Source organism: Nanorana parkeri, unplaced genomic scaffold (genome assembly GCF_000935625.1).
Source record: "Nanorana parkeri isolate BGI_ZX_2015 unplaced genomic scaffold, ASM93562v1 scaffold294, whole genome shotgun sequence".
In the NCBI taxonomy this organism is placed as follows: domain Eukaryota; kingdom Metazoa; phylum Chordata; class Amphibia; order Anura; family Dicroglossidae; genus Nanorana; species Nanorana parkeri.
Genome location: NW_017306562.1, coordinates 94,681 through 122,635, shown reverse-complemented (window position 1 = coordinate 122,635; position 27,955 = coordinate 94,681). Strand labels below are relative to the sequence as shown.

General features: G+C 40.5%; 1 protein-coding gene across 1 annotated transcript in view; it reads left to right on the top strand.

Annotated features, from left to right (window-relative positions):
* Positions 1-27,955, top strand: part of DPH1 (diphthamide biosynthesis 1) — a 230,786-nt gene that overhangs the window by 150,822 nt on the left and 52,009 nt on the right. Inside the window, exon 6 of the mRNA XM_018557659.1 lies at positions 9,949-10,070. Coding sequence (XP_018413161.1) covers positions 9,949-10,070 — 122 coding nt within the window. The remainder of the gene's footprint in view (positions 1-9,948; positions 10,071-27,955) is intronic.

Sequence of the window (27,955 nt, the reverse complement as noted above, 5' to 3'; positions counted from 1 at the left end):
CAAGCCTTTTCTAGAATCCAGCCTTCTTCATCAGGGAGGTGTCCACTTTGATACAGTGCAGAACAAATCAAATAGCCACATGGTCTATCATAACACAAAGGTCAGGAATTTCCTCTATTTTTATTGTATATCAAGAGAAATAATCTGTCCCATCCAATGCATTTGTCACCAAGCCCAAGAGAAGAAAAATTGTCGACAAAAATACGACCTTTCCAGATAGTTATTGCAAAATTATGAGAAGAAGAAAGGAAACCATAAAGTTACAGAAGCAAAATGCCACCACTAATTGCACTTATATTTGAAGCATTTGCTAGTTTTAGACAAAAAGGAGCCCATGTAAAACAGGAAATAGTTTTCTATATGAAGGACTGTTTGCGGTTGAACAAAAAATTACGATCAAAGAGTATATGCCATTAATATTAGGATTATTTTTTTTTTTTAAATGTTACTAGCCAATAAGAATGTACAATAGGCAGGAAGGCCTGTGCAAGCCTCAAAATTATCAGCAAGTGCTAACATTTTCTCAGAACAGTCAAACATTCGACAATGACAGGAACTTTTAGGAGGCTCCTGTAGGGATCTTTCAGGCACTGGGTGCCTACACTTTATATAAGTGATGGTGACAGAGTCTCTTTACGGAATAAGTGTAGCTGCTTCTGAAATATCAGTTCTGGACCTCTCCCTGGCCTTTAAAATACAGAAAGCACAATGCATAAAGCATTGATTTTATAAAGTTTTTACCTTCACTAGCTTTGATGCTGTGTAACTCTCAATAGTTGCAGAAACAAAAATATGGACAAGGAGGTGTCACATTTGGCAGTCTGGTTATTATTATTATTGGACACAAAGCAATGTGTTCTTTTTGTGGTGGGGTGCTGATAATGGTAAAAGCCCAGCACTCTACAATTTCTCCTAACTGAAGCAAAACATGGCCACAGATATATTGAAGACACAGAGAGCGACTTTTATCAAGGGGATATGAACCATATTACCAGTAGAGAGTTGGCATAAATAGGCCTGATTTATTACACCCACCAAGAGACTAAATGATTGAAAAGTTGAGTGTTAATAAAACAATGGATCCAAATTTAAAAAAGAACCACAAAACAATCCCAAACCCAATTTAATCGCATGGGATTGGCACTGTTTTATATATTTTTTTTCTTTTAAATTTAGATTAACTTTTTTTTCTCCTCTTGGTGAGTGTGAACAATCTGTGTAGGCAGTAACATTAGGATGATGTCACACAACTTTTGTGATTAGTATTTTCCTGTTTAAAATGTCATTTATTTTGGATAGTGATGATGTATCTGCCCCTTGTCCAGTCAGAGAACACCTAGTAATCATTGATAAAAAATACTAGGCATTCGCCGAATGGCTGCTGTGCTGAGTGAGCTGTGTTCTCACAGCAGATGGAAAGTCACTCAGCACAACGGCAGTACAGGACCCGGAAGATTGTTGTAAAACACTGTGGTAGCGGCGGCTACTACAGTGTTTTACAGGATCACTGTGGCCCTACCCAGCATAAATATGTATACTTACATTGGGCAAAACTTGACCAATGTAAGTATACATGAATATTTATACCTGGAGCTGGAGTTCAGCTTTAAATATTCCTGCAAGGTTTTATTGCTATTGATCCTGCCAAAAATCCAGTGCTTATATTGTGCTCTTTGAGGTGTAATCTCAAGCACAGATATCAGCCCTGCCCAATTCACCTCTCCAAACTAAGGCATCCCCTCCCCATGTTATGTAGAGGGGGAGTTGTTCTGTAGTCTTAACTCATGACCTATCCTAAGGTGACAATTCTGCTCCGTTTATACATACACTAGCGTGAGCACAATGAGCTTTGGTACTCTAGGACAGGAAGTATACTATTGGCTGGATCACCAGATAAAAGTGCAGAAAAATAGAAACAGGAATCTCCATTGAAAAATGTCCCCTCTATTGCTTCTGGGGAAGCAACTCAATTTTTTTTTTCCTCTCACTTTAAGTCAAGGTGACAGTGATCACCAGGACAAATAGAGTATATCTCTCTATTGGGGACGCAACAATAAAAACCTGACTGGTTACTTACCCTTTGCCACTGTATTCAAATTGAAAATAAAATGTTTGACTTTAGATACACTTTAAGCTAGCTCTGTACTGGGAGCATGGTTTTATGTCACCTACATAATGGGACTGGGTCTACGACATGTTGTCTGTGACTTTGTTTTGTTTCGGTAAAGATACGTTTTAAGCACGTACTGGAATTCCAGGCTTTTCATAATTTTGTGCTTGTACCGTGGCACTGTTGACCACAGCACCCGATTCTCTAGGACTCTCCAGAGGCACATGTATGGCATGGTGTATTATACATGTTCTTCTTCTGAGAGGCGCATAGTGTTGGAATTCGTATTTGCTGCGCAGAGCTGTGAAGGATGAACGCTGGTAATGAAGTTTTTAGCAGGGGTTTAATGCTAATATTTTTTGGAAAAGTGCGCCAATCACTTTAAAACAAAGAGCTGTTGAAATCACTGAACATAAGAAGTTAATACTTTTGATATGGTTTCTTTGCATTAGGAGAATAGCTACTGTTGAAGAAAAGTTTTAAACCCTAGGAAATTATCTCTGCATGGCTGGCTCCTAAAATGTGATCTCATAATAATACGGTCTGCCTCATTTAACAAGTACATACAGTATTTTACATTTCCTAATCTTTATGCAATACAGGCAGTCCCCGGGTTACGAACAAGATAGGGTCTGTAGATTTGTTCTTAAGTTGAATTTGTATGCAAATTGGAACAGGTAAATTTTTAAGTGTAACTCCAGCCAAATAAGATTTTTTTTTCGTTTTGGATAGCATAGGGAAGGGTTTTAACCCCCTGTAACGTTTGTTTTGCTGTCTGTGCCCCTGTTCAGAAAATTTCACCTCACTTTCTGTCCCTGTGACAATTGGATTTTGAAAATTTTGGGTTGACGCAGCATTCATTGGGGTATGGCCTTTCACATGCTCCATTATTTTACCTTTATCTTTTAACATTGTTGCGTTTGTCGACCAACTGTAACCAAATGCTCTGCCAATGGATGATGGACTTTCACCTCTCTCTGATGGTTTTATTATTTCTACCTTATCTTCCCTGGTGATGGTTTTTCTTTTCTTTGCTGTATCACCAGCACTTGCATCAGATTTGCGTTTTGGCATTGTAACAGGGTGAAGACAAAAAGTGTATTGTACTGTACACTATACGTACAGGGTTACAAGCCAACTCCCTGTGCAGTACCAGACCCGGAAGAAGAGGCGGACACCCTTCGTCTAACTTCCTGTAATGTACTGATTCTTAGTGGCGTCACTCTCTACCAGCACCCAGTCACCCCCACCCCTCTTGATTGCATGTACCACCAGCATCCATTGAGGCATCCTCTGGCTGCTTAACTGGTACTTGGAGTGATTATACTTATTACCCCTCAGGATCCCTCCTGTACTACAAAAAAGTCTGCACGAGCACGGAACAGCCTGGGACCTGCGTTTGTAAGTACGAGTCGTACGTAACTCGGATGTTTGTAAGGCTGGGCACACACCTTACAACCATCGCAAGACTTTTGTCTTGCGATGGTTGTAAGGTACTTAAAAAAACGTACGATCTGCCTATCTTGCATAGGCAGATCGTGCTTGCGATGATCGGGGCGAGCTTCCGATGACCGCAATGCCGAACAGGCAGTGTGCGCTTGCGCACACCGGCCTGTCCTGCTTTTATCTTACGAACATGCTACACACCCTCCAAACATCGTACGATGCTCGGCGGGTTTGCAAACATGTTCATAAGTTTAAAGTCGTGCGACCTTACAGTAGTAGAGGTCGCACGGCTTCCACACATATTACGATAATCGTACGATCGCGGGATTTCCTGCGATTATCGTACCATTATCGTAAGGTGTGTGGGGACCTTAACTCGGGGACTGCCTGTAAATAGCTTGAGCACTCAATCTTGTTAATGCAAAATATATGGGTGGAACCTTGTTATTGGAAAGAAATCTCAACCAAATTCTTTTTTCTAGCTGCTGATCAGACATATGCGCGGTTAGGGTTTATTTCTATTTCTCAATACAAAGGTTTTTCCATTCATGTATACTGTAATACATGTATACTATAATACCTTTAGCCCGCACCATAGCATTTTTGTGAGGTTGAGGGTCAGGCCTCTTACCAGGCCATATTAGATGCCACACTGTTAATTTACTTCTGTATTTTGGATTGTTATCAAGTTCCACACACAATATTTGAGTTGGCCTCCCTGACGTGATGTTTCTAAAAAACTTTGGAATATATTTGTTTTCCAGTGATTGCTAAGCCCTACATCAATACACTTCATCTACCATGCTTCACAATTGGAATGAGGTTTCTTAGGCCTCAGTTGCTAATATTTTCAGGGAAGCTCTTCCATCTGCAGTTGGTATCCAAGAAAGAAGACAAGCAATAAGCCTCTGCAGCCCAGATGTCACATCAAATATTTGTGCTGCTACACCACCCTGTCTATAAAACCCTGATAGCTAAACCAAGCCATTTGCTTAAGTTCATTATTTTACATGCTTGTAGGATGCTTAGTAGGGGGCAGTAGTGTACCTGAGGCTTATCATTATATATACATTTTTTGTTTTCTCAGAACAATGTTATGTGCAGGATAAAATGCTACCCTTGTCCCATCTATCCAAAAACCCTTATTCTATAAATGTAATCACTCTTGTTCAGTATTTTACGTATGGACAGGATGCTCTTAAATGCAGGTTATTGTCCATATCTCCGTAGCTATGACACTAGAGCGCATTGTTTAAAATTGTGCTAATGCTAATACACTAAAATTGCACGATTTCCGCTTACAAGAGTAGCTAAATGTCTTCCATTCAGTTACCAACTGTAAGTCTTAGTCTAAATAAATACAATTTTTACCCTTTTCTGTATTATGAGTTTTTACCACTAAGCTATTTAGGTCTTCTGAAATCTCTTTTGATGGGTCCCTATTTCACTTCAACAGAATTCTGTTGTGAAGAACAGGTAATCAGAACTGTGTGTGTTTTCTGTCATGCAACCTATCAAATGCACATTTGAACTGATCAAAATACCCAGTCACCTCCTGTTGCAGATATCATCATCCAATAAATTCATACGTCTTCCATTATTGCCCCTGATTTCCTTAATCAGCATTGCCCAAATCTGTCGTTGAGTTCCACCAGGTAGCTTCACATATGCATTAGAAGAGTAAGTAGTACCTCAGCAATTATATAATTGTATCTAAATGCGTAGCTACTACATACCCTCACACACTCACACCTTTGTCCTCTTCATCCAAAATATAACTTACCTTCCAGAAACTGATGCAGTTTAACTACTATAATAGTGTTATAGCCTGTGTCATATCAAAGTCTGCCATGCCACTTTCTTCCTCTATTGATCCTGTACCATGTTGACTCCTTCTATAGAGTATTGTGAATTATATCAAGTAGGCACCTACATGTGTATCTATATTATGAGCAGACTGCGAAAGTAAGGTCACCACAAGTCTTCAATGTGATCTGTAAATTCATGGACATATTTATTGGGACCGTTTGTGCACTTCTACTTCATGTTCAGGAAATGAACATCAGTATTAAATTGTTGTGTGTACTGTTAAAGGAAACCTGTCACAAAAGAAGAAATAATCTCTGCTTAATGGAGTCAGAGATACCAACACAAACCTGACATAAGTATCATCTCTTACCTATTCTATTCAGAATTTCAAAAAAAAACGTTTTAGCTGGAGGTGGTTTCTGAAATATATAAACTCACAATTGTGTAAATCTCATATAAGATTTAACATAGTAATGTCATTTCAAAGGTAATTTTCAATATTTTAAATTTGCAACATTCAGGAAAATAATACTTGTTGATCCTGCCATGAAGATCTTTGTTCAGGCACTTTCTGCTTTAGGGTGACGATGCTCTGAGAATTGTGCTCCATGTTGTTACTCTGTCACATGCTCTTCCAACTACAAGAATCCATCTTAGCACACATTACACTAGGCAAGGCCCACTGTTGTCTCCATCAGGAATACCCACCCTAAGAATTGCCATGCAACCATCTTGTGCATGTATGTAGACAAAGAGTGGCTGCAAAGTGGATGAAGGAGATCAGATGCAAGATAAAAAAAAAGATTTTAGCTTAAAAAAAGGCAACTGTTGTGATAAAGTGTTTTTAGTGAACAAAATATAATTGAGTTAGGGTTTACATCGACTTTGGTGTAGTCTATCAGTTTTGAAGCTTAATATTGTATAATATTTAGGGAATGATTTATATAAAAGATTTGGTGTATTAGGGAAATCATTTTGGCTGACGTCTCTTTATTTGCTGCTGTTACTAATTATTCCAGCCCAGGGAAAATATATTGTTTTTAGGGCATGGGTACCACCTGACAAGTATCTCTCCTTGGGTCTGCCGGAGCTTCTGTACATTTCTCCATCCGTGTTTATCTAAAGGATATCAGCAGATACTCTGGTAAGCTGGAAGCGAGTTGTTAGCTTTTATAAGAATTCATCTTTTCCTGGCCTTAGGAAATTAGTTTCACAGTTTGTGGAATGGTCCCGCATTCGACCCGTGGTGGTTGCTTTTTGTCTGCAGAGTATAGAAACGAGGACACTGTAATCATTTTGTTGTTTATTTCCCTGTCCTCCCTGTCCTCAACCATCTGTTTTAAAATGGATGTTGACAAATTCCATCCGCTGAGCAGTAATCGCTCCAACATCACTCTATAACTCTTTCATTTTTCATACTGTAGAGGAGAGGGAAGAGGAAATTGTTTACTCATTTAATCACAAAGGGAAAACAGAATCCTTTGATCTCTCATTACACCATCCCACACACTGGAAGCCTCCACGGTTAAAAGACTAGTTAAGTCCCAGATCTCGGTCACTCTCGGAAAATTAGCAGTCCCTTTGGAACAATTAAGAGGATCCAGGAAAAGATGGCCCAATCATGCCAGGATTTCCTGCTCCTATCAATCCTAGTCTAACTGTTTATTCAGTTTTCTGTGTCTTTTCCACTTCATCATCTTCTACTAGCTTCAAATAACCGTCAGGCTGTGAGGATGTGTATAAAGAGAGCTTCATCATGCCGGCATCACGGCCTTCGGACGTTCTCTATCTCACCAGCGTGAGCACCTCTATTATCCTTTTATTTTGCCCTCTGAAATCAACGGATGAGTCCTGTTATCTGTTTTGAACAGCAATTGCAGAACTATCACAACAAGTTGATGGATGCTTTTTGGATTCACTGGGCTACCATGGGGAATGGCAATGATCAAGAGCAAGAAATATGTCCGAGTTTAGGGTCAGAGTTAAATTTAGAAATATGGTACAGTAAGACACTTTTCACTGTTTTTTATTTTCTAGCTGCAATAGATGGGTGAGCCGATGAGTTCCCAGAGAGATAGAAGAGCTGCTTATTTTCCTTTCTTAACTGTCATTAAAGCTAAACTCCAGGCAAACTGTTAAATACACACGACATATACATATATCTGAACTGCCAAAGGATATGTATTTCTGGCTACCCAGTCTGGACATTTACACAGCCCTGTCAAACATTGCATTCAATCTGGTGACTTAACTTTTTTTTTAATTGAAATAAAGAAGCAAAGCAAGGTCACCTCATTGCATCCAGCCTGTGATTGGTCAGTAAAAGAGCAGCTATAAACTGAGATCTCTCTGCTTTCTCTCCTGTCGGTATGTCCTTGTCGGCACATGTGAATGAAGGACATGCAAGTGGTCCCAAGTGCTGCTCGCCCCTGCTGTACAGTCTATTAGAAGAGGTTGAAATTAAGTCAAAGTCAGTTATTTATACTGTTTGAATTTAGGGATGTCGTTTTTTTTTTTTATTAAAAAGATTACTACATTTTCCCTTATCTGTTTATTAGAACAATTTCTTTAAAACCAGACTTTCCTTTGTAGTTTTTTAACAATAACTACCGTGTGCATATACGGGGTTTTGAATCTTAGTTCCTGCGTGTGACCACTCACTTTTTATCCATTCAGAACTTATAATACTAAGGAGAGTGAGGGAAGAAAATCTTATAACAAACAGGAGCATTACCTGTTCAGTCTGCATATAACAGAGCAGACAGCACAGCCCTTCTTCAAATCTACTCACTTCTCAACAATTTGGACAGCCAACCTGAATCACACGATACTACATAAAACCAAGGGCAAGGGGAGCATAGCCTTTCATGATATTAAACTGTACCATGTGGCTGTGCATCTCATTTGAATCAACTGGTATAGACATGGGGTCCTAAACTGTGGATACCTGTGGAAAAAGCTGTCTCCTACCCTCCTTTAAGCACTCCCCTGGTGCCCCCACTCCACCCTTTCAGCTCTCAAACTGCACTCAATGGTGAGTCCCACTTGATGAACAGCCCAGAGAGTCTTTTCTGAGAAGTGCATCTCAGCTCATGAGGAATCCAGGTACAAGATAGTGATAGGATAGTGACCATCCCCCATAACCCCCCCTCATCCCCCCACACACACACCCTACATTTCATTTTCCTGGACTTCCGCCACCAATGCTGGTCCACATCATCACACGTTTATTGACTTCATGATTCCCGTAAACCCTGCCATCTTTCTACATCACCTTTCCCTTTAAAACCTATATGAGGTCAGTTGATATTCATTTGGTAAATGCAGAATAAATAATATTAAACACATGGAAGATCTCACCAGTTCCCTTAAGGGCACTGATTAAAGGTTCTTTACCAGGTGGTTTAACTGTGCCCATCATATTTATACTAAACGGATTTCTCAGTCTTCCAGCGGTCACCTCCTAGTCTTGCATCTACTACCCTCCCCTTCTTACCTTTGTTTTCCTCTGAAGTCCTCTTTTGCTCATAATGTACAGGTTTTTGGCTACTGTTTACCCTTACACCCACTGGCTCCCTCATGATAATGTCTCTTCACCGTTCTCCAACTTACCTCTTCCACTGCCTTTTCTGGTAGTTCTCCCCTCACAGTCATATAGTCTACAATCACTAATGGAATCCCAAGGTCTCTCACAACCAAACCCACAGAATAGTTATACACGTCCTGTTGGTCATGAAATACACATATAATTCATTATCTGTAGACATCAGCCTTTATTTCCTGATATTGTTTTCGTTGTACTGACATAAAATGTCTTCTGTAACTATAATATCTTGTTAACGCAAATCTCTCTTTTGATACCGACCTTAACCATTATGTTGTTTACTCTGTTAATGTTTTCTGTATTTGTTTTAAATTATTATTATTTTTTAGTAAAAAAAAGAATAAAGCAGAAAGAAGATAAGGATGCAGCATTATGAGAGGTGCCTAAACTAAGCCTTCCAGTTTTCTGAGTGAATTGATTTAATTTGGTAATTTCAATAGCTCCTTATTTAAAACAATATTCTCAGTTCTCTTTTAAAAGTGTATGTAAAATTTTACAATCAATTTCTCTTATTTGCTCCCTTCAGTATGTAAAAAATACCATTGAAACCATTTTGTTATATTTGTTCCATGAGGGGAGAAAAATATCTGTTGATCCTGCCAGAGATCTTGTGAGCTGTTTCCTCTGCCCCCGGCCTATGCTACATCACTCCCTGTTATTTCTGTAGATTACAAAACACTGCCGTCATTGGAGAAGAGAAGACAGGTAGATTTCTATAGTTATATCCTAGAGTGACAAAAACTGTTACCTTCATATATAAAGTACTGTGAGTGATTGTTGTTACACTGGGATAGAAAGTGTGTTACTGGCAGGATCACAGGGTGAGCATAAAGGCAAAAAAATAATGCAACCGCATCAAAGGACTGGTTAGCAGCAATATATAACATTTTTGTTTTTGAGTTTAGATATAGTATTTTATCTTTCTTTGTTACTGCCTTTTATTAACGCATTCCTGTCTTTTCTATGCTTCTTTTTACAGGCAGCTGTCCAAGCCCTACGTTCAGAGTACAAAATTACTGTTCCCCAGAGTAAGCCACTGTCACCAGGGGAGATCCTGGGCTGCACTTCCCCACGCCTGGAGACACCCGTGGATGCTGTCGTGTAAGTAAAGAAAATTTCCAACTATGCTGAATAGTAACATGCAATGTGCACCATTAACTACATTAATGGCTTTCACTGTGTCTTAGGAATACAGAACTTAAACACAGCAAATGTATGCAAATAAGGTCATAGTGCACTCTACCGATCCATGTATTGTGCTGTGTAAAATAATGTTTCCCTGCAGTTATTAAGTAAGTGTTTTACTCCTGTGCCATTTAATACCTATGTTGATTAACATAATGCTCAGTAAGTGGAGCTTTTTGCCTTTTGTATTTTATTTAATGCATTCTGAATATGATTTTTGTTAAGTTTGGCTTATTGTGTTTCCTAGCTCCTATGCAGTAATTTTCATTTATATTTATTTGAATTTGGAATCTCATTATAATTTTAAGCATGCCAATATATTCCACTGAGCTCTAGAATGGGGTGTGAAGACAATACAAATAATTATGGTGCAGCAGTGGGTGAATACACTTAGTAATGTGTGCTTTGCTTAGAATTCCTCTCAATGTTACATGCAAAGTCTGTAATGCTACTGTTCTGCTTTTCTCTGGCTGTTGGGATAGACAGATAATGCCAGACACAAGAGGAAATTACTGGGGGGTTCTTGGCATATTGAATAGAGTGTCCTGCCTCTGTGAAAGTGTTTATTTATATTGGAAGTGAAAATGCAGAGCAAAAGCTACGAGCTAATGGCTGCAACCAGTGATTAAACCAGGTAACAGTAATAATACGCTAATATCTCATATACCGAGTATCATTCTAATGGGTAAATACCAATATAATTTTTTTTGTTTTATTCATTTATGAAAAGCATACAAATTCATTAGCTTTTTACAAAGTACATAGGCCATTCAAAGAACATACCAGTCCTAACTTATATTGTTTAATGTCTAAACCCAAAAACAAAAGTTTAACACATTGCAGCTTACCAGTCCTTTGATTTTTTGGCTGCATTTGTTTTCTTTTTTTTCCCCTTTATCTTCACCTGGTGACCTGCTAGTAACATACTTCCTGTCCTAAGGAGACAATGCTCACTCTCTGTATCTTTGGAGCAGTAGCGTTGTCACCCTACCCTGCTCACTTCTAATTTGGACTATAGAACATCTCCCTATTTCCTTTTTTACATAGCATAGTGGAGAGGTGTTCTCTACTATAGAGATAAAAACTATGCAAATGATAATCATGATAACTGATAACAGTGCATTATGTACGGGAAATTTCAAGCTCACTGGATTTTGTTCAGAGTTAACAGGTATTGTTTGCACTTTTTTTTAACAGATATAACAAAATTCTATGGATGGTATATTCACCTGACCACATGGGAGAAAATAGGAAAAGTTTATTGTTTGGGTTTACATACACTTTAATGTCTCTACCACAGATGTACAAACGCCTAAGCCATAGAGACTGTTTTGGGTAGAACACATCCTAATGTTTGAAATTAGAAGACGGTAACACCATAGCGATGGTGTTCCTCATAGGAATTGACCCAGGGGATAAAAGTGGAGTACAGATTTTGTATTACTGTATCAGATTTGTTCTGTAAGGACCGGTCAGGTAAGAGCTATGAAGATATGTAAAGTGAGGTAATATATTTACATTTAGTGAAATTATCAGGGGTAAGATTCACTATTTTGCCACAATTATTGTTACACCTGCCTTTACACGCACGTAAACTTTAATGGCACCCCAGTCTTAGTCGTAGGGTTCAATATTGAGTTGGCCCACCCTTTGCATCCTATACCAGCTTCAACTCTTCTGGGAAGGCGTCCACAAGGTTTAGGAGTGTGTCTATGGGAATGTTTGACCATTCTTCCAGAACCGCATTTGTGAGGTCAGGTACTGATGTTGGACGAGAAGGCCTGGCTCGCAGTCTCCACTCTAATTCATCCCAAAGGTGTTCTATCGGTTTAAGGTCAGGCCAGTCAAGTTCCTCCACTCCAAGCTTGGTCATCCATGACTTTATGGACCTTGCTTTGTGCACTGGTGCGCAGTCATGTTGGAACAGGAAGGGCCCATCCCCAAACTGTTCCCACAAAGTTGGGAGCATGAAATTGTCCAAAATGTCTTTGTATGCTGATGCCTTAAGAGTTCCCTTCACTGGAACTAACGGGCCAAGCCCAATCCTTGAAAAACAACCCTACACCATAATCCCTCCTCCACCAAACTTTACACTTGGCAACCGCCAAACTCAGACACGTGCATCGGATTGCCAGACATAGAAGCGTGCTTCGTCACTCCAGAGAACACGTCTCAACTTCTCTAGAGTCCAGTGGCAGCGTGCTTTACACCACTGCATCCGACGCTTTACATTGCACTTGGTGGTGTAAGGCTTGGATGCAGCTGCTCGGCCATGGAAACCCACTCCATGAAGCTCTCTACGCACTGTTGTTGTGCCAATCTGAAGGCCACACGAAGTTTGGAGGTCTGTACCTATTGACTCTGCAGACAGTTGGCGACTTCTGCACACTGTGAGCTTCAGCATGTGCTGACCCCGCTCTAGTCATTTTACGTGTCCTACCACTTTGTGGCCGAGTTGTCTGTTGTACCCAGTTGCTTCCACTTTGTTATAATATCACTAACAGTTGGCCACGGAATATTTTGCAGCAAGGGAATTTCACAGATGGACTTATTGCACAGGTGGCAACCTATTACGGTATTACGCTTGAATTCACTGAGCTCCTGAGAGCGACCCATTCTTTTACAAATGTTTGTAGAAGCAGTCTGCATGCCTAGGTGCTTGCTTTTATACACCTGTGGATATGGAGGTGATTGGAACACCTGAATCCAATGATTTGGAGGGGTGTCCCAATACTTTTGGCAAAGTCGCTAATGGTTGTTGCACTGATCATTGCAATGGAAGCTATCAAGCTGCATAACAATGGGTGGAGAGACACGCAAAGGTCAATGCAGAAACTGCTTTTCCCTCCAGTTTGTTGTAGGGAAAAAATAAGAATTTTGGAGATTTTCCATCTCTTTGGGTGGCTGCATTGCTAAGGTTTTTAAAGGTATCACTTTTGACCTTTTAAGCAACTTGAAAGAAGTTGGCAATGGATGCTTGATTCACAAGAATGCTCATTTAAGCACATGTATGAACATGTGATTCCTAACTTTGCTGCTAGTTTCTCCAAATTGTATTAATTTCAAATGTATTTATTTATAAACATCACAGCTTCTTAGGTGGAACGCTATGTAGTTCTGTGGAAGGGCTTACATTTAGGACAGACATAATAAATGTTAGCTACATTAGACAATACTTTAAATTAGGTATTTAGCATACAAGAATCTGTACAGACAGAGCAAAAATAGAGGAGGATGCTCCTCACCACTAGCAGAATTTTACCCAGGCTTCACCAAATCCACCAGTGCTGTGTTAGAACTTATTTGATGTGTATTTGATCCCTCAATGTGAACCCCACAACGGCCTCTCTAGTGGGGACTGGCAGGTCATCCATACCAAGATGGGTCACAAAGCAATTAGGCAGGTTTCACACCAGAAGTCAGTTACAAAGAAGGCAAACTACTGAAGCCATGCACCAAAAACAGATTTGAAAGTGAGATAAGATCAGATAAAGGATTATTTTCTCTGCAGCTACATAGGACTAATTTTATTTTTTGACTGTACCTCACAGAACACAGGGAGGTAATCCTTTAACAGATGGGTTATGTAGCTACCATCAGGTGATTGGACACAGCCTTCCTATGGGGAATCCTGCTGCACATGCACACACCATTTTCCTTTCTAGTGCATGCTTAGCAGACAACAAAGTCTGTTCCTGCGGCTGCGACACTGTATGCCGAGGGAGTCCAGATTTCTACTGATCACTGTGTTTTGATACATGCACTGCCTATGGAGTTGGCTCACCAGGCATCTTCCTCCTCCACAGTTGTGCATACTGGAATATTTCATTCTGGTGAATAATAGGCACTGGTAGACTTGGGCATCAGGCTCTGGGGCTTCACAGCCTAACTGTGGTTCTGGGATGGTTCTGTCCTCTCTAAGAATGCTGTTTTTGTTAGCCCTATGCTCTGCTCCTTCACTCCCTGCCTCAGGGTCCTCCTCAGTACACCCCAGGGCATCCACCACCACCCAGTTCAGGGAAGAATTTTCCACTCTAATGGGAGAATTTATGAACAAAATCTGCATTCTTAAAGTCCTCGCATCACAGGGGGCATAAGCAAGTCCCTCTTCTTCCCCATTAGAGTCTCCTTCTGACCTTCCCCCGGTCCGATTGTGCACTTCCTGATGATGAAGAAGGGACTGCTTCCATTTCTGTGGATTCAGTCTAGGAAGAGGATCTGCCTCCTAACATCTCTTACATGCCCAAGGACATTATTCCTGTTCTTGTGGCTATGGTACACAATTGTTTACAGTTAGATCTGCCTGTGTCAACCTTGCTGAAGATCACTAGTCTGCGTTGCCCAAAATGGCCAAACATGTCAAAACCTTCCCTTTACATACTGTTTTGCGGCAGGTGTTGTACAGTGACTGCGATCATCTTGAAAAACTGTTTACTCCTCCTAAACGGTTTGCAGATCAATACCCTGTTGAAAAGGGGGGTTTCCTAAAAAAAACGGGCTGTTCTTCTTGTGTCTTGTGTAACAAGACATTTATGGTCCCTGTAGATGATGTCCCTATTTAGAAGGACCACAAGGACAAGAGGCCCCCTTTAAACCTTGCACTTCTATGCAACCCGCTGTTGCCACCATGGTGGTTTGTCAGGCCTTATCTACATGGTCAAAGGCTATGGCTTCAGACTCTGGGTCCATATTGATGAACCCCACAGTCCTTAAACATCTAGAGCTCTTCCTTGTGGCTTTGTGCTACTGTGTAGATATTCTGATGAATCTCCAGAATGCAGACCTGTAGACAAGTCATGTTTTCCTACACACTCTGGTGAATCTGTGGGACTTCAACTCAGTTCTGTTGGCTCTGCAGAAGCTGCCCTTTGAACCTCTCAGAGATATTCCTTTGACCCTTCTCACTCAGAAGGTTGCCTGCCTTCTTCCACCTTAGTCGGAACATTGTTTTACCATCCTAATGTCCTGTGCCGAAGCATCCTAAAGACATTTTTGTCCACAGTTTGCACATGGTTGCATCCATTTGAGTTTACTTATTTTGCTACAGCTTACATCCTTAAAGTGACCCTAAACTTGGGAATTCAATCCTAAAAATACATTCAAGTACAATAACTATTAACAAAAATGTACCTTATTTGTGCATCACTCAACTGTAGATGCTCAAATCATCTCGGAGTTTGTGCTAACACTCTCCTTCCTTCTGGAGGGTGGCTACTTTTGTTGCCCATTGTCCCTTTGTTTGTTGTAAAGTAGCCACCAGTCCAAGCTCACTCCCATGATCGACTATAGCTGCAGTACAAATGATTAAACTAAACGTGAGATTGTAGTCCTGTGATATATGATCAAGAAAACAGGGTTTTTGTTTTACCTGTGAAATCTAAATCTTGGAAGACATCACAGCACCCTTTATGGTTATCGTGATCCACCTTTGTGCAGCTTGCTACAAAACTGAGGCGGGCTGGCAGTGTGAAGTTATACAGGGTCGTCTGGGAGTTTGATTGATTTGCCAGTGTCCAATGGCCTGAAGTAGCTGCATAATACTCCAGTGCCAGTGGGTCAGTCTAGATGCAGATACCAGAAATCTGGATTTCTTCCTTTGAGTAAATCTGCTATGATAAAAATTTGGAGGCTGTAAATGGTGACCTCCTTCTAAAAATGCTAGTTGCTTGGCAGTAATCTGTCTATGACATGGAACATATCACCCAGATTTGTGGCTGGATCATGGTGGTTTGTTTGTGCGTCTATTGCAGGTATATATTGAACCCAGCCAGCCAGAAATAAGTAAAATTAACACAGAAAAATGTATACAGATTTTTCTGTTATTTTTTAAGCACATAAGGATTGTCAAAGCTCTATTTTATATTGTGTTTTAACTAGTTGCATTTAGAATAATTTTTATGTTAACAGAATTGGTTCATTTGTGTACTGTGAAATTACCAGGATACTATAATGAGAGGTTCGGCATTATGCTTTATTCTTGACAATTGTGCTGCTGCTGCTTGACCATTGAAATAACGCAGCTGAATTATTAAGCATTAAAACTCTTTTGAAGTTTTGCTGTGCAGTGTTCTTAGCATGGCTCTTTCTTTTCTCCATATTTTTGGAGAGGGAGGTGTTAGCCCAGGTTTCAAAGGGAAAATATGTTACAATTTAAGTACACTGTATTTACAGCATACGTTTCTACAACGGTGTTGGCAAAATATATAGACATAAGGAACACATAAGTATCTTTTTGTGTAGCTACCAGATGGCTTACAGGAAAATTAAATGGATTTTATGTTTCCCTTTGGTTTAATGCTGATTGTTACATTTCTAAATAACTGTAAGAGATACTTTCATTAACAACCCTCCTAAGATAATTTGGACATGGAGGAGGCCTTTCTCTTGTAAACAATGACAGGGACCCACATTTCACAGTGTATACATTATTAAGTATACTCAACAGCATCAAAATAGCCGTGGCTTACAGATTACCATTACAACTGCTCATGATTGCAGGTAATAAGTCCATTCTGAAATAATGGCACTCGCATGAAAATAAGAAGCTGCAAGTACAAGATACTTTTCAATTTGAATATATGAAGGAACCTGTGTTATCTGATAATGATTGAAATCCCCTTTGTGTGGATATCCTTCTAAAGCAAGTAGTGTAGAAACAGAACCATGTTTGGTGTTGAGCAGTGCACTGTTTGTCAAACATGGTAACTTGTTCATTAAAGGAGAATTATTGGGAGAGTGAAATACACTTATCACCATAATTGGAGCCGACGTGTGACACTGAAGCTGTCACACGTTGGCTCTATTGATTGAGAACTGAGGGATAACATACCGCCGTTCGCTCAGTTCCCCATCATCTCCTTGCAGAGAGTGGATATTATATTATTATACAGGATTTATATAGCGCCAACAGTTTGTGCAGCGCTTTACAACATAGAAAAACATTTCAATACAATTCAAGAAGCGATAGTAAGGAGGGCCCTGCCCATGAGAACTTACCTCTCCAATCCTCCAGCACTGGAAGGGGGAGGTGGCAGGCATAGCTGGTTCTGCCTCTAGAGATTTGCCTTTAGAATATTCTCAGGATCCGTCCTGGCTACAGCGCAATATGCCACCATATGCTGCGTTTTAAGTCACAGGAGGACATTAGTAAATGTCCTCCTGTGACCCTAAAGAAAACTATGGCAAAAAAGGTTGGACCATAGTTCTCTTTTAAACTGCTACAGTATTTAAATACTGTAATCCAACATTTCAGTCTTCTGCATCAGTCCTTGACAAAAGCAGCTTCAGGTTTAAATCATCTATTGTTAATTCCATCACAGGATCTTAGCCTCCTGCTAGAATAGAATTTACATGACTTTGTCTACTCCATCATGCAGCTGCTCTATTATGGGACCCACTGTGTTGCCACCTGTCTGCATTTCATGCTAGGACCGATTTCCACCATAGCAGTTTTGATTTTGTGATTCTGGTTTGTATTCATTTTGCTTTTAGCTTTCTGGCTGTGATGCCATCGCAGGCTGTGCTTTGTGAATGGCAAAGAGCACAGCGGGGGCAAAACATGACATCATTGCTAGTGTTAGTTGAGGGAACTTTGCTGGTATTTTTTATAAGGGGGGCTGACCTAGAGTAATTTCTTTTATTTTATTGTTAAATTAATTTAGTAAGGAAAAATAACGACCTTAACAACAAAGCTACTAGCAAAGATGCAGACAGCTAAAAAATATGGTAACATTGTGGTGCCTGGGGTTACACTTTACCATTATAGTTTAGCTTTGCCCCCCTTTAATACTGCACTTTTGGTAGAGTGCTCATGTGGTATACAGCAGCATATATCCTCCAACATAGACAGCTAGCGAGTGTTACTAAGCTGTTTTTTTTATAGGACCTTAAAGAGTATTGGTGTTAAGAATTAAAGTAATATTCCAATTTTCTAAATACACAGCTGAAACTCATACTCTATATGCCTATGGGTTTTTCCAGCTAAAGAGCATGTACTTTTTGCCAACCATTCTTCTGATGCATACACCTCTGCTAGTCAGTAAGACCACTCTGCCTTCTTCATGGTCTACCATTCCTGCTTCATAGGTTAGCTCCTTGATCACTGAACTGAGGTGGTGATGCCGATTTACAGTCCAATGGACTGTACATTGGGGAAAATGCATGTTAATAAGAAAGTTGACTGTGCAGAATTACAAATCCTTTGGAAGATAATTCAGTAAACTTGTTTTTTTATGGTTCATTTAGCCGCTTGCCTGGAGTTTCACTTACACAGGAATGAAAAAATGAGTATATTTCATGTAATTGTCAGAAAAATTTAATTTGTTTTTCTCCCTTTTCAGTTCAGTTCAGAAGGGGTAACATACTGAGAGTGAATTGGTGCTTACAGGTTCTTGGAAGTATGGTTGGTTATTGTATAAGAAATAGTAAAACTGCACAAAAGAATTTCAGTTATTTAGAAAAAGAACAGTAGTACATAATTTCATACAAGTCTCTTAGACCTTAAGTAGTTAAAGTATTGGTTCTGTAACCTAAAACATGTTCTTCCCCAGTTTTCCTCATATACCATTAAATGAAAAATCACTATTTGTATGCTGAAGCTAAATACTGGATACAGATGTGGCTTTTCCTTTTACATAAAAGTCATTGTCACTGTGACACTTGTGCAGTGTAAAGTTTAGAAATTGCAGTAACTGTTAAATGAAATGAGACGTGCTAGTAAAGGTGCCCATACACTGCACGATTCTCGTACGAGAATCGCGGGAAATCCCGCGATCGTACGAGAATCGAGCAGTGTGAATGAAGACGTGCGACCGTTTCTACTGCACGGTCACACGTCTTTTGTCTAAGGAGCATGCTAGAAAACCAGCCGAAAATCGTAAGATTTTCGGCTGGTTTGAATGATGCTCAGGAGACAAATGCCGAACGGGCCGGTGTGCGCACACACACACTGCACGTTCAGCATTGCGGTCATCGCAAGCCCGCCCCCGGGGGGGCGGGCTTGCGATGATCGCAAGTACGATCTGCCTGTCCAAGATGGGCAGATCGTACGTTTTTTTAATTGCTTAACAACCATCGCAAGACTAAGGTCTTGCGATGGTTGTAAAGTGTATGGCCACCTTTTAGTAGCAGTGGTTTTAGGATCAGTTGCCCCAGTACACCTGTAGTAGTCAATAATGAATAATGTGAAACCTTGCGCCTCTACTCCAATCAAGTTAAGCAGCAGCTGAAATCTGTGTGGTCAGATATATAGCATAAAATTAATAATAAAAGCCGTGCTGTGTGAATGAATCTACAAAAGTGTCGGATATAGTAGATACTGGCCATGAAATAATGTGATACAATGTGTAAAAAGTGCAAATCAAAGAGGAAGCGCATGTGTATAACATGCACCTCAGTGTAAATACATTGCTACAAAATATCCATAAGGAAAAATCAAATACAATAGATATTAGCTGTGGAACAATGTGATGCAATGTGAAAAGAATAACAACTAGAAAAAACGCATGTGTATAATATGCACTTCAGTGAAAATAATAAATGGTTAAAAAAATGTTCATGATCCTGGATCTTCAATAGTCCATTAAGAAAATAGAAGATAAAACAGTGGATGTGAAATAATCTCAGTCTCCTGTGACCATCAACAGAGAAATCTTCTGGAATGCACCTCACCTTTAGCAGAGACCCACCAGAGTCTGTATGCGCTGTTCCTCTAATTCAAACCAGGTAGAGGAAGCACCTGATGCCGAACACCTCCCAGTGATTTCCTCCTCTCAGGTAATGACTCTCATTGCAGTCTCAGGAGTTGAAAGCAGTCAATTCATCCAAATGGCCCATGCATCAAACAAAAGTGGAAACTCGTAGTGCAGATGGTTTTAAAGGAGAACTATGGGGTTAAGGCTTTTCCCCATAGTTCTCCTTAGGGTAACAGGAGGACACAAACTAGTGTCCTCCCGTCACCCTAGGCTCAGTATACCACGAGCTATAGCTCGCGGTATACTGAGACGCCGCAGCTGACGCCGCAATTGTGCCGGGATCCGCCCAGCTGCGTGACTGACAGCTGGCTCTGCCTATCTAAAAGCAGAGCCAGCTGTACCTGCCCCCTCCCCCGTCCGTTCCGCCAGTCAGCGCTGGCGGGGAGGGGGGAATCCAGCCCCTCCCTTGTCACGGCATAGAGCCGTGACAGGATCGAGAGGTGAGCGAATGCCGGTATGTGTTCGCTCACCTCCCGATCTACTAAGCCGACCTGTGACAGTCTCATTGTCACAGGTCGGCTAGAACTATGAGGTGAGTGAAAAGCACTCACCTCATAGTTCTCCTTTAAAAAGATACTAAACTTTATTAAAAAGGACACTACTCACATATCATAGATAAAATTAAGGTTTTTAGTAAGCAGCCACAGACAGTGTGTGCAATGGCTCAGCTCCTATACTCCACCCTACGTACGTAGTCAGATTGCTACTTTTTGGCAATTCTGAGAGACACTCCCTGTGCATCCCACAACGCACTGCAGGCCCCAGCAACCTATCCAAAATACTTTGCATTGTATTGTGGAAATACAGTGACAGCATTCCTAAACACCAAACAAATTCGGAGGTTGCATGCAACAGGGGTTCTACCATAGCAGGGAGATCCTTGCACTGCATATTTCTCTCCACTAGGGAGAACAGTGGGCAACACAGTAGTGACATCACCAACATTAGCAATCACAGGCCGCAGTGACTTAGAACAGCCTTATCAACCAGGGTGCTGTAAATTTTCCGCCCAGTGCCGTGTGTTTCCATGGTGCAGGCAGGCTGGTTGGCAGCACCATGGAAACTTCTGTAGCTAGTCCAGGACAGCATCCATTTAGAAGAAGACTGATGTCTACCTCTGTCCAGACCTGCTCAGTGTCCCACCTTCTGTGATGCTGACACATGTGATGCAAGGTAGGATTCTGATGTAAAGGGGAATGAGGACTCTTATGTGAAGGAGTCTCCTGATATGAAAGGGAGGTGCTCTAATGTAAAGGGGAAACCCAACATTAAATTTAACTTTACATTTTAGACTGCGGCGCCTACACATTTTGCATGCTTTTAAAGGTTGTTGTGACTGAAAACAGGTTGAGAACTTACAAAATCTCACGTTGCAGATATACAGCTATGGAGCTGTAGGTACAGGCGTGCCTAAGTGTAAAGAGTGCACTGCTAGTTTTCAAAAGGAATTCAAGACAAAGTATATTTTTTCAGGTGATAGTTCACTGTTAGACGTTCTAATCCTTCCTAACATTTATAAGAACGTGTTTTTATCACTATGAGTCCATGTTGGCAAGAAATCCTTTTTAATGACCACCAAAAGGGAAAAAAGCTCCTGATTTAGGGCCCATTCTGCATTTAATACTGGCTGGGCTTCCAACTAGCTTAAAATAGGGTTTAGCAAATCAGCAGAAATTTAACACCTATACAAACTGAACCTTTAAGAGCAATTAAGCAGAAGCTCAGCACCTAAACTGAACCTGTAAGAGCAATTCAGCAGAAGTTCAGCACCTAAACAAACTGAACCTGTAAGAGCAATTCAGCAGAAGTTTAGCGCCTAAACAAACTGAACCTGCAAGAGCAATTCAGCAGACGTTCAGCACCTAAACAAATTGAATCTGTAGTCCATGTCACTCAGACATCCAAATGCACCTGCATAGTTGCTCTTACACGCAAACACAAATGTTGCCATGCAATTTCCATAGGTTTATAGTGCAAACAAAGCATGTATAGGTGCACACATGCAAGTCTTGTGACAAAATTTCATCACATCCTCTGTTACTATGTATGCATACCCAACTTTCAGACATAATGCAGAGATTATGTTTTTGTGCATTGTTCTATACAGCCTCTCAATATCTTCTCATTTTATTATTGACATTAATACTTAATACTATTGATTGCAGTGAGTGAAGATTCCCAGTATCCTATGGTTAACCAGTAACATACGGTTAAGGTTTAAGTGTATAGAAGCATGCAGAGTTAGCATATTGCACTAATGGAAATATGTACAATGATAAATAGATGTTAGGTAAACTAAATGTGGTACAAAGTATTTTTAGGTTCAGTATGATATTGTTTAAGTTACTTAGTAACTTTGTTTAATATTACTTTTGGTAGGCTGACCCTCTAATTGAAATAATATATCATTTTTAGTAATCTACAGTAAAGTTCCTAGTGCTTGTTGCCCTTTTCAGCTAGCAATACTTCAAAAAAATGCTGAGAGATTACAGGGTACGTTTACCCTAAATGGGTTACTGTTTACACTCTGGTGGACCTAATCACCCCCAGGAGAGAGAACTACTAATTAGACATGTGGGATGAGGGAGCATAAAGCGGCTTTCTGGCCAATCAGAAAGCGGGGGGGGGGGGGCTTGTAATGACTCACTGCCGGGTTTCCTGATTGGCCAGGAAGCTGGCTCCATGCTCTCTCATCACGAGCTGGTCAGCGTGTAATGACTCGCTGCCCGGCTTCCTGGTACCGTAGCTTAAGTTTTAGGCCAGGCATCGAAGCATTTGGGCGAGTACCAGTACTCGCCCAAATACTCTGCACTGGCACCGATACTAGTTTCGGTGCATCCCTAATAGTGGCAGATCACAAAGTGTTTGCAGTAGGCTAAGACAGTGTTAAATCTTTGTAACATTATTCAATTTGGCTTTAAAAGAAGTATAACTAATAAGATGTACTACCTGGCTTGCTTCTCTCCTACTTTTGCAGTATTCTGTGTTGTAAACTAACTGGTGCTCTTTAACTTCCCTGAGCAGCTCTATTTTTAATGCGCTTTTCATTGTTACCCTTTTATGATTTGTATTTTGTTTCAGTTGTTCCTTCTCTGTGTCTTTTTTCTCTGGGAGAATGAAGCAGCAGCACACAAGAGCCATTGAAGTTTTTGTGGAAAAAAATGAATAGTCATAAAGCTGTATTTAATATAAGTAACGTGGGGACTATTGCATATGCATGGAAAAGAAGTGACACTTATTACTGACCCAAGAGAGCCATAAATAGTTCACCGAGAGAGTAGAAGGGGGGGCATTGTTTCCGGCTTTAATTGAGCCTTTTAGACACTGCTACAATTTTAATGTGTGGTGGATATGATTTAGAGAAAGAGTCTGGCATTCTAATGGGAGGGTTGGTGGGGGTACTCATTGCTAATCTTACTCACCCGCCAAGACGGGGAGGTGTGCGTGGAAAGTTTAAAAGGATGCTGTTAGATCCAAGCACATTATGTGTGACCACAGGCGTCGGGGGCAAGAGCAAGGATGGGAGATGAAGAGAAATTGCGTATCCTCCCCTCCTCATTTATTCTGTGTTTCTTCTTTTCTCATTACCCTTTATGTCTGTTTTTACCCTCCTCCTCATTCTTGCTGGCTGCTGTCTGCTCTGCCACCAACACTTTTCTTCCTCTGATGCTTATTTTCACCCAGAGTGTCTCATCCCAGCGACAACTCCACATATAAACTATTGCAGTCATTCCTGGGCGTCTTATATCAAGCTCTTTGTGACTGACTTTTTTTTCTGCAGGCTCCCACACAGCAGATTTCCCAGATTAGAGATGGGAGAAAATAAAAGTGAATGAAAATTTCACGTAAGTGGTACCTAGATGGTTACAATCCAGAAGCCTCGTGGTCAGAATTCCTTATTGCACAGCCTATTTACCAACACTGACGTCAGCACCCTTACAGATCAATCTCTGTGGGTACATTATTGTATCACTGATTTATGAATCACTGCTGTTTTGCGAGCCTCCATCAAACAGCTGAAACCAGTTACTTCAACGGAAATGTGCAGATACTAACGTACACTATAACCGAGTTCTATCAGTTTATACATTTAGGAAATTGTGTTCAGCCGAGGTACAACAAGATTCTGGGAAAGTGAGAAAATCCATGCATGTGCTTGGAATCAGTAATTTCATTGTGGTTTAGACACTTAGAAGAGGCTAAGGGGAAACCACTCTCACTTAGCGAACCTGCTGTGGCGCTGAACTATGAACACTGGAAAGAAAGAACAATTGGAAGTGTCGTCACAACTAACTAGCCGATTTTAAAAGAGCGATTTAGCTTATTATGTTAATATAAAGAAAGTGGGACAGGGAAGCAAATTTGCTTCTTCTCTGTGCCCTTGTCCAACAAATATTTGGTCATCTAAAGGTCCAAATAGGTTCCCCATATACTAAGAGTACCTGGAGGAGGAATGGTTCAGCAAGGGGCCTTTCGCTTCCAGTACGCTCGTACGCGTTCATGTGCTGCATTTGCAGCATGGCATGGAGTGCGGTGGATCGAATATCACGTGCTGCATTTGCCGCTAGTCCTGAATGGGGTTGTGAACGCACAGCAAAAAAGCTCATGTAACAAATCTTGCAACAAGTTCTGGCTTCCACATTTGTGCTCATCTTTCTGGCTGCGTTTAGGGTGCCATTAGAAAGTAATGGCAACGCAAGCGTGTTTTGCAGCATTTCTGTCAATGCGCACCAAAGCATGTGGTTTTGTGCACATTTGGCCGGAACCTACAGGTGTGAATGTGGGCTACAATATATACCATATTTAATGCTGCAATTACATACCTTGGGCACATCCAGAGCATATCTTGTGTAACATGCAGGCTAGGTTCAAACCTAGGCGATTGCGCTGGTGGGCGGTTTTCGTGCGGTTTCGCACATCTTTGTTTGGAAGATTTTGCTTTGAAAATCGTGCAGGTTTCAATGCATAGAGATGTCTGAGACCCATCCCGTGCGACAACTGCCCAAAACTAGCTCCTGGACCTTTTTGTGCGACAGGCGATTTCTAACGCGTGACAAATCGCAAAGTTGTGAACGGTTTGCATGGACTTGGAAGATGGAAATCTCTGTGTTGTACAAACCTAGCCTCAGCTGTAGATCCTCAAATCATCTCTGAATTTGTGCTGACACTGTCTTTCCTTCTGGAGGGTGACTACTTTTGTGTGTTGTAAAGTAGCCACCAACCCAAACTCACTCCCGTGATGGACTACAACATCAATACAGATTAGTAAACTAAATGTGAGATTGTATTCCATCACGGGACATCTACATTTTTGTTAATAGTTAAGGCACTTGAATGCATTTCTAAGATTTAACTCTTGAGTTTAGTGTCACTTTAAAAGTTACAATGTTGCAATCTGATAATTGGGGAAAAAGGGACTGAGGAAATACTTCTTCCTGTCTGAAGCATACTGATGATATAATCTCAGCCTTGGTAAAGTCACTGGACTGAAGTCCAAGAACTATTTATTTCAAATTAAATGTATATGTTTTTGGAAAACTACATTTTTGCTATACTGTATATTGTGAGATATATCAGGAGCTTTTTCTTGCAGGCTTGTACTAAAATTTCTATTATTTCTATGTAACTGGTCAGTTTTTACCCTTTTGTCAAGCTGGAGTTACACTTAGGAAGTGGCTGCAATATTTTGAACTGAAGTGGAGACCTTTGTACCAATAATTTGGATAGAATCAGCCTGGGATAAAGGGAACTGGGAACAGTTGGACTAGTATCGCTTCTCCTGATACTTTTCACTTCTTATGTGAGGTTAGAGTTCTCCTTTGCATGACTGTGATTACCTTCCAATGCAAAATAAAAGAGAGATTCTGATTGCTGTGGGCAACAGATATTTTTTCTTTACAGTTGTCAGGCCTAACGTCTTTTTCTTTGAGTCTTTTGTATTGCACATGTGATGGTCAGCACTTGCTATTCTTGGCAACATCTTGAAGGTGAACCCACTGATGTAAGATGTTTTTGCTACAGACATTTTTTCTATTTTTAATTCTGTTTTGATTTAATCGGTAAAACCAGAACAGAAATTGGCTCTCGATGAAGTTAAAACTCAGGGAGGTGGAAAGAAAGGTTTGTGTGCATATGTAAATATATTCATGAATTCAATCCTGGGAGCTCTTCAAAAATTACAACTCTCGGTTTCCTCTAACAATCCTCAACAGAAAAAACACACACCTGCCCATTTTTACTAAACGGCACAGTTTTAGGGTCTTTGTAATATTTGTTTTCAGTACCATATAGGAGATGTAGGATATTTTATCCAGTACCATATAGGAGAAGAGAAGCTACAGGTGGGCCTGAGTTTGTGTACAGGCAGCATCGGTCCGGATTTTATAGAGTAGTAGACATCCCTTTTTTTCACATGCCTTTTATATAGGAGTCATCTAGCAGAATAAGATTTAGAAATTTACATATCACTTATGTAGGATACATTCATTTCTGGTAGCCTGAAAGGCCTGCAGTCAGGGGCATTATGTTCCCCTAAACAGCAAAACCTTGTTTAGGGAACCATAATTGATATCTGATGAGATAACATTGTGACCAATTCCCTGTGTTATGAGCCATTACTGACTTTTAGTTTTGGCTAAAGTAAGAATTAGTTAAAACATCTGTCATGTGGCAGGAAGATTTCCTAACAGGAAATTGTATCCTGCCCTTGAGATACAATAGGAAATCTATGAGAGTGAGAGGAAATCCCTTCTTAGCTGTCACTGCAACATGTCTCCCCATTGGATAATTTCCCCACCTCCTGATTTGGAGACAACTAGAACAACTTGGAGTTCTTATCACTTTCTGCCACATACAGTATATATAATGGTCAGCAGACAAATAGAGAGGGTGAATCTCCTTGTTAGGGACAGAGACCATAATAAAAGGCTGTTCGCTGCCACCGACGATTGCCATGCAAACAGCAGGTAACTGGAACAGATTTAGCCAGGAGTCAGTTTACATGTTTAAAGCCAGAAGGGATTCCATGGGCACTGTAATGTGTCACCTGACTCCTCTCGACATGTATCCCGGGCTCTAATTCTCCTCCTGCAGGCCCTGGACGAAAATAGTGGGTGTCAGCTGAAAGAGGGGAGAGAGGCCAGTGATCTCCTCCCCACTCCTCCTCCTTGCTGATCTCCGCCCCACTAAATGAACCCGTATGCGACAATGATTTTGTCCCTTCCAGTTTCTGAGCTTTTATTCCCCAGCCAGGGAGGCCAGAGAAGAAGCTGATCAAGCCTCGATGGGCTTCAAAGGTGACAATAGAGGTCTGATTAACCCCTCATGTCTTCAAGACGACCTGTCACCACTAAACTGCTATCACATTGGGGGGCAATAAAGTTAAGAAAAAATAAAGTACTATTAATGTAACAACATTTATTTTAAAAACAAATGTTAAAGTCCCCTGCCCTCATATACACTCACACACTAACGTAGGCACATGTTGGGTGCGCCTACGTATGAAAACAATGATTGTACCACACATGTTGGGTATCCACGAGCATGCGAAAATTAGATCAATAAATCTAGGGCCATCATTCACAGATAACTGTAAATTGATGACCTGTAAAAGCTTTTAAAGCGTCCCCTATAGACACTTTTGGGTAACATAGTTTTTCACCATTTCACGGGCGCACATAATTTTGAAGCTCGACATGTTTGGTATCTATTTACTCTGTGCAGCCTCATCTTTAATGATTTACCAATAAAAATGGGTAATATATTGTGTTTATGTGCGCTATAATTAACTTAAGTGTATATTTTACTGAAAATTTGGTATTAATGAACAGTTGTGCTAATTTCATGCTTCATAAAAAAAATTGCAACTGCCACAGTTTTATTGTACAGGGTCTCTGCTTTCAGGAAATATAACTCTATGGCTTAAAATGTGCATTTTAACTCTAGCCAAGTATAAAAGAAGGTATTGGCTTTAAATGCACTAAGTTTACAGTTGTGTTTTGGTTTATAAATGTGGAGGGTTGCTAATATGCAAACTAACTGATCTGCTAA